Raw genomic sequence first — 12,879 nt, 5'->3', positions numbered from 1 at the left:
GTAAGCACAGTTTTAAATATGTATGCAACACTTTATTGAATGTTTTGTTTAAAGTAAGTATCTCTTATACACAAATCTAGTTCAGGCAGATATTGTTGTACCTGATTAGTCTTTGTGGAGTTCTCAGGTTAATACTTTACACTCGTGCATTAAGCCTAGTTTTCCCAGAAAGTGGCCCAAATGATTACCCTTTTCATCGATATATAGTGTCTTTGATATATAAAAAAGTGTCTTATTATTTTTATTTTTTTTCAAAGAATGAGAACTCCAAACCATTTTAAAGTATTGTAATAACCCAAGCTTTCCATTAATTATATTTAGTCTTGCATAAAGCTCTGTGACAAGTTATCCATGGTTGATTGTACTTCAATTTTTCAGTGCCAAAACTGTAATGCTGTATCAGTATATATTTGATTCATTAAAAATGTTTAACGAGTTCAGTAAAAATTAAGTTTTTTCTCAGACAATATATATAAATATTAGCTTTTCTTGACACAACATGTGCTCTTCTTTGTTATATTATAAGTGATTTAAAACGCACCCTAATATTAATCAGATGCCAATGGACCCTTAGTTTTGAAGAGGGCTCCTAGATTAAAAAAAAAAAAGAAATCAACAGCAACATATTTTAAATGCACAAAAAGTATTGAAAGACCAAGGGTGAGCAACCATGATCAAATAATAGTTTCTATCCCTGTACAATAGTGTATATCTGTTCCATTTAGCTGTGGGAGAGGAAAGCATCACACTGTCCCACATCCTGGCCCTGTGCCTGTATGTCACGCTCCTGATCAAGGTCCCTAATCAATTCCCGGCCAGCTTTACTTTTGGTGAGGTGGCCATGACCTGTCAGCTGTACACAGTCGCATGGTATATGTGTGTGCAAGCTGGACAGCACTTCCAGGTAGACATAGGAAACGTATCATTTGACATATTGTAATTTATAGGAAAGAAAAACATCAGACATAGTTTTTATTGTTGATTGAAATGTGAAAACTGGTAAGGTTTCCTCAAGCTACATGGTATTACTTGTTTTATTTTATAGAGTCGCAACAGGTTACAAAAAACCCTGTTAATCTATTATTGTAATGGGGAATTAAGTGCTTATCTGAACAACATATAAATGTTCAAGGGCACTATAAAGAAACTTCATATTGCTCATACATGTACCCTCTTAAAACAAAAGTAATTCGTGGTTGTTGATGTTGGTAACATTATTGCCAACGTCATTTTCTTGATAAAAAATAATACAATTACTTTTAATAGATTTGTAAATGTTTGTTTGATTTTGAATTTGTTTATCTTTAGTGATAGCATTTGGCTAAAAAGTTCTAAAAACTACAGAAATTAACAATGTTCATTTTCATGTACACTGCATCATTATTTTGTGTTTGGTGGTGTCTGTCATTCAGGTTGAACAAAATAAAAGTATTTGAAATCATCTATATTTATTAGGACAAGTATTATGAACTCAAATACTTATAATTGTCCCCTACCGGTTTCACTTGAGGGGACTTATGGTTTGCGCTCTGTGTGTCCGTCAGTCAGTCAGTCCGTGAGTCTGTAAGTCCGTCACACTTTTGTAGATCCTGCGATAACTTAAAAAGTTCTTAATATTTTATCATGAAACTTTAAACATGGAAAGATGGCAATATGGACATTATGCACGTCATTTCATTTTGTTCCTACGTCAAAAATTCTGGTTGCGATGGCAACAAATATAAAATAATATAAAAAAAAATATTTCTGACAATGGTGGAGCCGGTAGGGGACATATATTGCTTGGCAATAGTCTTGTTACTCATGTTTTTTAATGTACCATTCCGCGCCTCTTTTAATTAATTTATTAAACTGTCCTCTTACTGTTATTGTGACATTGTTGATGAAGTAAATAACCAATGTTTCACCTTAGGGGACCTTTGGTTTGCGCTCTGTGCGTCTGTGAGTCTGTCTGTCTGTCTGTCACACTTTTCTGGATCCTGCGATTACTTTAAAAGTTCTTCATATTTTTTCATGAAACTTGAAACATGGATAGATGGCAATATGGACATTATGCACGTCATTTCATTTTGTTCCTATGTCAAAAATTCTGGTTGCTATGGCAACAAATAGACTAGAAATACTGCTGAAAATGGTGGTTTTCTGGATCCTGCTATAACTTAAAAAGTTTTTCATATTTTTTCATGAAACTTGAAACATGGATAGATGGCAATATGGACATTATGCACATCATTTCATTTTGTAACTACATCAAAAATTCTGGTTGCTATGGCAACAAATAAAAAAACATAATCTGACAATGTTGGAATTTCTGACAATGGTGGAGTCGGTAGGGGACATATATTGCTTGGCAATAGTCTTGTTAAATTCTGATACATGTATAGCGATGATAATCATCATGGTTTTAGCAAGGAATGGTAATCTTTAAAAAAAAAAAATCTAAACCCTTTATTTTGCCCAACAATCCATCAGTTTTGGTTATTGCTTAGCAAAACATAAAAAAGCCCACCAAGTTTCAACTGATTGATTTTGTATTGTGTGTTAAATAAATATGTAAATAATGTCTATCCTACTAGCATCCACTCCCCACATTTGGCAAGTTAATTTGTTTTTGATTAAAACAAAACAATAGTGCCAATTATCAAAACTTACCCCATGTTTTTAACCACAAAGATACTGATTTATTGCTTTATTACTGTTTTTTATTAACAGGCAATTTATTCCTGTTGATGATGTGGGATGTTGTTTTAAGTAGGCACCAGAAATAGTTCGTAGAATGTTTTGCTCACAAATAAAAAATGTGCGTTTAACTCCATGAACAATGACTTCTTTTGAAAATGTCTCAGGTTAACCTCTCCTAAAATGTTACTACCTTTTAACTAATTGTTTTAGTAGATTAACTGCTAAATTGGTTTACTTGTTGCATCCCTAATATTTTTGTACTACAGTATTATGTAACTCTAAATGGATATTTTTAGGTTCAGTTTAAAGTTTTTATTTGAACTATTTGAACTATTCAATCTTGATTGTATTAAAGGATTTGTGCAAAAGTGTTTGATGTTGTATTTATAATGTATGTCTGTACTTTTCAGGCTGTGGAAGATCACATAAGACTTGGCATGGTAAGTGGCTGGCTATGTAAAATAGTGCGATAGTGTGTTGATTGCTGATCTTTGGAGATGAGAAGAACATATTTCATGGTGTAGAATGCAATTGAACATCTACCAGGTGTAATAACATCTGTAGTGACGTCTGTCTGTCCGAAAACTTTAACATTGGCCATAACTTTTGCAATATTGAAGATAGCAACTTGATATTTGGCATGCATGTGTATCTCATGGAGCTGCACATTTTGAGTGGTGAAGGTCAAGGTCGAGGTCATCCTTCAAGGTCAAACGTAAAAAAAACTAATCCAATGGAAGTAACAAGCTTTAAAGGGAGAATTTTTATGTCCCCCACTATAGTGGGGGACATATTGTTTTTGCCCTGTCTGTTGGTCTGTTGGTTGGTTGGTTTGCGCCAACTTTAACATTTTGCAATAACTTTTGCTATATTGAAGATAGCAACTTCATATTTGGCTTGCATGTGTATCTCATGAAGCTGCACATTTTGAGTGGTGAAAGGTCAAGGTCAAGGTCATCCTTCAAGGTCAGAGGTCAAATATACGTGGCCAAAATCGCTCATTTTATGAATACTTTTGCAATATTGAAGATAGCAACTTGATATTTGGCATGCATGTGTATCTCATGGAGCTGCACATTGTGAGTGGTGAAAGGTCAAGGTCAAGGTCATCCTTCAAGGTCAGAGGTCAAATATATGTGGCCCAAATCGCTTATTTTATGAATACTTTTGCAATATTGAAGATAGCAACTTCATATTTGGCATGCATGTGTATCTCATGGAGCTGCACATTTTGAGTGGTGAAAGGTCAAGGTCAAGGTCATCCTTCAAGGTCAGAGGTCAAATATATGTGGCACAAATCGCTTATTTTATGAATACTTTTGCAATATTGAAGATAGCAACTTGATATTTGGCATGCATGTGTATCTCATGGAGCTGCACATTTTGAGTGGTGAAAGGTCAAGGTCATCCTTCAAGGTCAAATAAATGGGTCAAAATTGCGCATGTAATGTCACTTCTGCAATATTGAAGTTAGCAATTTTATATTTAAAATGCGTGTGTATCTCAAGGAGCTGCACATTTTGAGTGGTGAAGGGTCAAGGTCAAGGTCATCCTACAAGGTCAAACGTCATATAGGGGGACATTGTGTTTCACAAACACATCTTGTTATTTATCATTTGGCAGGTACAGATCATTTTTACAAGGGAAGTAATATTTTTCAAAAGAGATATTATAAGAAAATATATAATAATTCAAAGCGGCCAGTAGGGGCCATTGTGTTTCTGACAAACACATCTCTAGTTTTTTAAGATATTTTCTGACTGTACCATGTAATTTCCATGTATTATGGATTGGACAATCAAAATTTTGGAAATCAACTGTGATTGTGTGCCATTCTTGCTGGAAGACTATCACAAACATGATTGTCTTACACTTATGACATATGTGTGGACAAATTGTACAAGAAAAAGCCTTTTAAATTGTATTATGTTATATTTACTCAAAATGATAAAACTTTCAACGTTTCACTTTTATAACCAGAGATGTTCTGAATGAATATGCTGTTCAATTTAATTTAAATGTTTGTCCTATTTATTATGATCACTAAAAATGTGTACAAGCTCTTTAAATATCCAAGTTGATGATTGTTTACATTTAATGTTTTAAACAATGTTATATTTCTTTAAAAGTGTTGCATTGGTATTGAGTTGGCAAACTTTTTAAATGCATATTAAATTGAACATTGCATAAAGTGTTTGTTGTAAATCTAAAGACAAGTTTAATACATAAATTAATTATCATCAAACAGAATTATGGGATTTTGTAAGTGCAACCTTGAATCTATCAGATAGTCAGTCTGCCAGTATACCATTTGTTTCATCTTGAATCTTGATCTTTGATGTATGATCATGGAAAGGAAAACACCTAGTGGTTTTAACTTTTTAAGGTCAAAATGTCAAAAGTCACATGGACTTGTAATATGAAATCAGTTTCTGGGCTATATCAGAGAATTATTTTACCTAAGGTCATCTTAATTGTTATGGTGTGCTTTTTCCTTATTAGTTAAGGAAAAAACAAACATTTTGAGATCAAGAGATCAAAGGTCAGGGTCATATTTGCATGAACTATACACAATCAATGGCAGACATGTTTTCCAAATATCTCCAATTTTCAATAGTGCCTATTTGTAAATGACTATAGAAACCGTAAAAATGGGAGTTTGTTACTCACTTTTGCCTTTCTGTATTATAATTGTTTGTTGCTATTTATACAGTATGCTAATAATGTTTCAGGTTGCATTTTGTGGAGTGCATGTGTTTGTTGCCATAGTTTTGTTGTCACGGCAACTTGGCCTCTCACCACTCGCTGTCTGGGGGATTCTAATTGTGTGTGGCCTTACTACAGCCATTATTACACTGCACTTTTTGGTGAATTTGACACAGCTGCAGGTGTGGATGTTCTCCAGAACTTCAGTAGGTTTCTTCTCAAAGATTCAAATCAAGAGGGTTTTGCAACAGTACATTTTCAATTTTGTGTTTAGATTGCTTTTCATGTTATTGTTTAAGCTATACGCCTCACCTGTTGGCATTTCATTATGATTAAGGTAATTTTTGTCTGCTTTAACCCTTTACCACTTAGAAACGTATTTTGATGCATTTGTAGTCCCATATAAAGTAAAATTTAACTCAAGACCTTTCTTACTTGATTAAAGTTTTAAAGGCTTCATTTCCAGCCCTTAGATGCTGATGAGCAACAAACAGCATAAAACCTGAACAGACTGTGAGTTACTCGCAGGCTGTTCTGGTTTTATTCCTGTTGCAAAAGCCATTTACACATTGCTTATTATGGAGCAAAGGGTAAACTGAATATATCTGTTGCCTTCTGAGTCATGATTTAATTAAATGATTGACCAATTCCATTATATTCATACTCTATACTTCTACATGTATTTGTAGAATAATGCTCCAAGTGTATACTTTGAACATTACAGAATGAAACCCTACACATGTTATATGATGATATTTGTAAACTACATCTTACTCCAATATGTTTGTTTTCAGTTAGTGTTATTTCACTAATTCATTACAATATGGTAGGAAATGAACGTATTCATATATTTATTAAAATAAATACAATGTCAGTTTTACTTGGATTAAAAAGTATAAATCATGCACTTTATAACTGAAGGAGTAATATTCTAAACATAAAACAAGAAAAGAACAGTTTTCAATTCAATGCATACATTACATATTGACTATTGATTGGCAGGTAGTCATGCTTGCCTGGTGGGCTACCCTCACTGTCAGCAGTATTCTAGTGGTGGCGCTGATGGGAAATGTCCCGTCTGCAACAACAACAACATCAGACAGGGATCAACTTACAAAACACATCGGACAGTTTGACAAACTTCCTGACACATCTGGTCAACAGATTGAAGCCTCAGAATACAAGGAAATTTCAAAATCAATCAGTTGCAAGAATAGTAAAGTTGCAGTCCCATCACACACAAGAAATAATGTCGAAGTTCACAAACATAGTTGGAGGGATACTATGAGTATTCAGGCCCATGTGTCTACTGTTACACGGAAGTATTTCCACCTGATGTTGCTGCTTGTGTTTATCCCTGGGCTCATGTACACGCCTCGTCTGCTGTATGTGGCATCTGCCCTGGCTACTGGGGTGATCTTCATCATGGAGGTAATGTTTGTTGAAATATGGGTAGTGCTTCTATGTTTCGTAACTTGTCTCAGATTCCCCTTGCAATGAAGGATATAGAAAAACTTGGCACGCATGTTTACCTATATGAGATGATATGGCCTGCATGACAACGACCAACATTTTGGTCAAAAGTCAAAATAAGGAACCATGTTTAGAACAAAAAAACGTAGTAAATTTCTTTATTAATGCTGCTTGTGTAATCCTTCAACTCTTCATACTCACAATTCTGCTGCTGCTGCTGATGATGATTATCATCAGCAGAAGCAGCGGAAGCGGCATCATCATCATCAGCACCATCATCAGCAGCAGCAGCAACATCAACATCATCAGCAGCAGCATTAAGCCCCAGCAGAAACAAAAACAAAAGTACTAAGATATTTATCATCATTTTCATCATTATTATTCCCTGCCATAGGCAGAGGGATATTGTTTTGGCGTTGTCAATCTGTCCATCCGTCTTTCCGTCCGTCCATCCGTCCGTCTGTCTGTCCGTCCGTTCGGCACATTTGTGTCCAGAGCCATATCTTGGAAGTGCTTTAGCGGATTTCATTGAAACTTGGTATGTATATATATGGATAAGAGGATGATGCAGGCCAAATGGCATTGTACACCAGTTGTTAATAACAGAGTTATGGCCCTTTGTATCTTGAAAAAAATGCTTTTTAATATAAACTTAGAGCTTTATCTCCATTCACACATGAGCCAGAGCCATGAAACTTGCCATAGTTGTTCTCAATCATTTGGGAATGCTTCATATTCAACACTCATAATCATAGGGGCTAAGGTCACACATTGAGGTCAAAAGGTCACACATTTGATGAATTTTTCATTATTTAGTCATTCCTTTACTATGCCATAAAACTTGCCATAGTTGCTCTCAATCATCTGGCGGTGCTTCACATTCAACACCTATAATCCAAGGGGCTAAGGTCAAGGTCACAAATTTTGTTTAAAGGTCACAAATTTGATGATTTATTCATTATTAAGTCATTCATTTACTATGCCATGAAACTTGTCAAAGTTGTTCTCAATCATCTGGCGGTGCTTCACATTCAACACCCTTAATCCTAGGGGCTAAGGTCAAGGTCACACATTGAGGTCAAAAGGTTATTTAGTCATTCCTTACTATGCCATGAAACTTGCCATAGTTGTTCTCAATCATCTGGCGGTGCTTCACATTCAACACCCATAATCCTAGGGGCTAAGGTTAAGGCCACACATTGAGGTCAAAAGGTCACAAATTTGATGATTTATTTATTATTTAGTCATTCCTTTACTATGCCATGAAACTTGCCATAGTTGTTCTCAAGCATCTGGCGGTGCTTCACATTCAACACCCATAATCCTTCTGGCTAAGGTCAAGGTCACACATTGAGGTCAAAAGGTTATTTAGTCATTCCTTTACTATGCCATGAAACTTGCCAGGGTCACACATTGAGATCAAAAGGTTATTAGTCATTCCTTAACTAAGCCATGAAACTTGCCATAGTTGTTATTCCCCGCCATAGGCGATGATATTGTTTTGGTGTTGTCCCTCCGTCCGTCCGTCTTTCTGTTTGTCCATCTTTCCGTCCGTCTGGAGCCATGTCTTGGAAGTGCTTTGGCGGATTTCATTGTAACTTGGTATGAGTATATATATATATGGATAAGAGGATGATGCATGCCAAATGGCATTGTTCACCATCTGTTAATAACCGAGTTATGGCCCTTTGTATCTTGAAAAAATGCTTTTTTGTGTGTCCGGAGCCATATCTTGGAAGTGCTTTGGCAGATTTCATTGAAACTTGGTATGAGTATATATATGGATAAGAGGATGATGCATGCCACATGGCATTGTACACTGTCTGTTAATAACGGAGTTATGGCCATTTGTATCTTGAAAAAATGCTTTTTTAGTGTCAAATATCACGCTTTTGTGTCCAGGAGCATATTGGTGGGGGATATCAATTTAAAGAATTTGCTTGGTGTCCCTGAATTTGACAGTGATAATTCATATTTCAGTTCATACGGTACATGCTGCTGCCACCCATGGGAGAGTTATTGCACTCCTACCTGTCAGTGTTTGTGGACACACAGGACAAAGGGCAGATAATCCTGACCCCTCTCTACCTCATTTTAGGCTGCTCACTTCCTCTCTGGTGCCTTCCAAACACAGGTAGTACACCCGTATAATTCACTTTAAAAGCCCTGTGTAAGCCCTCTATTCTTGAATCCCTTCCAAATTCTTTGTATAATATCTAATTGTACTGGCATCCCATTGAGGTCACATTGCAGCAGCCCTTATCAGCTGTGATTACCACACAGATGCAGAAGAAAAAGTGCAGTTAACTATTGATAAGTCAGCTGAGAGAAACTATTATATATAGAGAGAATAACAGGTTACTTCCTGATCTTTGTAATATATCAGACAAGGCTTAGAATACTGTAAAACCAGTAAATTTTGTGTGGTACGAATTTTTGTGGATTTCGTTGGTCTGCTGAACCACAAATTCAAGTACCAACGATTATATATACATTTTAATCAGAAATCGGGCATTTCCGAATGTCAGTTCAAATTTTTCTTTTGTTGTCGGTTATCCGAGATATTAGTTTTTTGTAATAGTTACTTTACTTCAGTAGGTCACATTACACTATATCTTGACAATAAAATATTTCCGAATCGAAATTGTTGTTAATATTTTCCACCCATTTGACGTAAATTATATATGTTTGAACTAAGATGTTTATAATTACTTAGTATGATGAGAACTACGATGTTGATGACTACTTAGTATGCATAACAAGTAGTGTGTTTATATAAAAAATCAATTTGTTCGCCATCCCGTGCTTTAATAAAACACTAAAGTTTTGTGAGTTTTTTCTTTTTTTATTCATCATCGTTAATGTACGTTTTTATTCATCATGGTTAATAAGTATACTCAAACCCAGTTAGCTCGCCGGTAGGGTTAAGCCGTGATATTTCATTAGCACCCTCTGGCTTATGTTTATAAACAAACCTGCGTGACTTTCTTGTCAAATCTACCGGGAGAAAAAATAAACAATAATGACAGACAGTGGTGTTAGATTTGTTTATACAGCAGTTTATATTAAAGGATTTTCTTCATAAAAAGGCAGATGTCAAATAAAGTTAAGTTAAAAATGATTGTCCTTTCAATCATTTATCTGATATTTGAAGATCTTTTCAAGACGCAAGTGAATACCGCGTTGCAGTATATAACATCAACGATTATCCTCTTTTATGTGACGTTGTCATATTATTAGTTTGCAGATATATCACATCTGTCAATTAGTGCCAATTAAAGTTAAAAGAGACATAATGGTTTTCACACTTGTATTTTGAGGACCTTATTACTCAATTGTTACTACTATGGGACCGATTGCACTAAGAATTGCAAATATAGTCAAAACAACATTGATGGCAATTGGCGAACGTGGACCCAAAAGTGCGTCACTTTATTGCTCTTATCGACAATTATTGACAACACTTTCCTGCTTCAGTGCACATTAACCTCAAGTCTTGTTGTCAACACAGATAAGCAGATTATGCTTGGTTATTACTCTGGTTGTTTTAGTAAAAGTTTAATTATTATGTCGGTCAGTCTTCCACGAAAGTTTGAAATCCACAAAATTACATATCAACGAATTAGTTTTTTTTATTTGAAATCCACTTAATTACGTGTCAACGAATTAGTTGTTTTTGATTAAACCAAGAAATTTTATACCGACCAATTTCTATACGTTTACAGTAATATAACGTCGAGGCTTGCCGAGCCGTTATTTTATTCGTGTTGAGTCATATATATTACAAACAGATCAGGTAGTAACCTGTTTTTCTGTTTATCATACCTCTAAGTCCCCGATTTTTAAGAAATAATGAAAGAAATCGCTTAAAAGTTGCAGTTTTAGCTTGAAAGAATATGACTTGTTGTTTGATGTGTTCATAAGGATGTCATGAGCAAGCGCACTTAATATTTGTAAAAAATGTTTTTTGCTGTTTGTGTTGCATTTTGTGTTTAAAATTATATCCCGGTGTAAGCTAAATTCGACGATGCAACAGATACGCACAGCAATAACAAATAAATGAAAGAAACATTGAACTTTTAAATCACATAGTCATTTACTTTGAACTTAGTTTTATTACCTTGGATGGATTCCAAGTTGATGAACAACCATTTTATCGTAACTTGACAACAAAAATGGCGCCATATGACTCACTTCCAGTGTGAATGAAAGGTCACCTAAATTCAACGATTTTGATTGGTGGATATTTTTTTCATCATAGGGGTCAATATATGGTGGGCTATACAGCAATTTTCAATTACATAAACAGTAAGAGTCAAAAGTTGATAACTTGAACTAAATTGAACTTATTTACAGGAAGGTGTTTAATAGTTATTGATTACTCTTCTGCTTTGCAACATGTGGGACAGAGAAAACTATCACCACGTCTGAGTACTTTCACTCTTGAGCAGAATTTCAGGTGGACCCACTTGTTGCAAGTGTCACATTGTCCCCACTGAACTATCTTTATGTCATCATAATCTGATTTTTCAGGGTAGAATTTGCCACATACACAACACTTTTCTTTTTCAGATTCTATGTCATCATCTGAATCCATGGCAGTGATTGTCTTCACTTTTTTGTGTTGAGCTTGTGGCTGTTTCCCTTTTGTGTAACTCAGAATAGAGGTTTCTTTTTGGTGTGTTTGGTGGTCTTTAAATGGAGGAATACATTTTCTCTTCATAGTTGTGGACTGTGAGTGAATGTGATTTTGTATTTTTGTTATCACATCCTCATTAGTGATTGCCTTGCCTCCTACAACTTTGCTGAGGGTGTTTCTAGATTTAGTAACCTTAACATTTTCCAAAATGTGTCTACCTCTGTTGTTAGGATTGTGTTTGCTGCATCAGTGTCAGTGTTTACAACTTTGGTTTCAGGCTGTTTGTTTTTGTTGTTGTCACTTTCATTGGCAGCTGGAAAGCTCAATGATGGGGCAATTTCAAGGTCTTACACAACATTCGGGTTTAGAGGATATACTCCACTCTTCTTGAAGGCTGCTTGAACATTGGATGGTGTCAGAGTGTTTGCATATGCCTTGCATGCAAATCTGCACACATCGTACCGGTTTATTACTCTTGCACCAGATTCTTGCATGTAGCCATGTCATGTTGAGTTCCAGGAAACTTCAAATGGGCCAAAACAACTGATGTCTAATGGCTGAAGCAAGTTGCTGCAATGTGCAGGCAAGACAAACAGGATTATTTGGTTTTCTTTTGCCCATTGAATCAGTGGCAGTGATATGTGGCTTTTATGACCATCATAGAGGACAAGCACTGGGGATTTGGCATTGTGGAGTGGCAAATACTTCACTAAATGCTCCCTCATGTACTGGCTGAAAATATCAGTGTTTGACCAACCCTTTTCGGAAACAACACCTGTAGCTCCAGTTGAAGCACCATGCAGTAATTCAGGTAACATTTGCTTGCCGGGAAAGACAAAAAATGGTGGTTCCTGAATACCCATGGCATTGGCTCCTTCAATCAAGGTTACTGTTTGAGACCTTCCAGATGTTATTGCATTGGCCTTGTCTACAGCACCAGTGATAATTTTTTGGGGTTTGTGGTCAACTGATAGGCCTTACTCATAAATATTGAAAATTGCTTCCGGCCGACTCAGCAAATCATTTTCGCTCAGGATCTTATTAAGCTCCGTGAAGTAATTTGAAATTGCACCTCTGGTGGCACATCTGGCAAGGGCAGACTCAAGACTGCGAGGCTTTTTTACGGACAACTCAGGAAATCTGCTCAGGAATTTGTATAGCCATCTGGGTGTGAGAGGGTGATCTTTATCTCTTAGGCCAAGGTGGACCACATAGTCAGATGCCAGGTTAATAGCTTCTCTCCATAATATCCATCTGCCATGGAAATCAAATGCCGGGCCAACATGTTTTCTTGATCTTTTGAGAATAACTGGGTCGGTCTGACGGCACATTATCTATTGGGATGTTATCATGGACCCTGTCTTTTAGTGTAGTAACTG

At 35.8% G+C, this 12,879-nt stretch overlaps 1 protein-coding gene across 3 annotated transcripts in view; it reads left to right on the top strand.

Moving 5' to 3' along the window:
* LOC127879143 (uncharacterized) overlaps positions 1-12,879 on the top strand; it is a 29,214-nt gene that overhangs the window by 4,580 nt on the left and 11,755 nt on the right. For all 3 annotated transcript variants that reach the window (XM_052425813.1, XM_052425812.1, XM_052425811.1), the window contains exons 6-10: positions 726-904; positions 3,093-3,122; positions 5,415-5,598; positions 6,395-6,819; positions 8,842-8,995. In XM_052425813.1, the coding sequence (XP_052281773.1) occupies positions 726-904; positions 3,093-3,122; positions 5,415-5,598; positions 6,395-6,819; positions 8,842-8,995 (972 nt within the window). The remainder of the gene's footprint in view (positions 1-725; positions 905-3,092; positions 3,123-5,414; positions 5,599-6,394; positions 6,820-8,841; positions 8,996-12,879) is intronic.

This window comes from Dreissena polymorpha, chromosome 4 (assembly GCF_020536995.1).
Source record: "Dreissena polymorpha isolate Duluth1 chromosome 4, UMN_Dpol_1.0, whole genome shotgun sequence".
Taxonomy (NCBI): Eukaryota; Metazoa; Mollusca; class Bivalvia; order Myida; family Dreissenidae; genus Dreissena; species Dreissena polymorpha.
The sequence above is the reverse complement of the archived record's forward strand: the minus strand, read 5'-3'. Positions and strand labels throughout refer to the sequence as shown.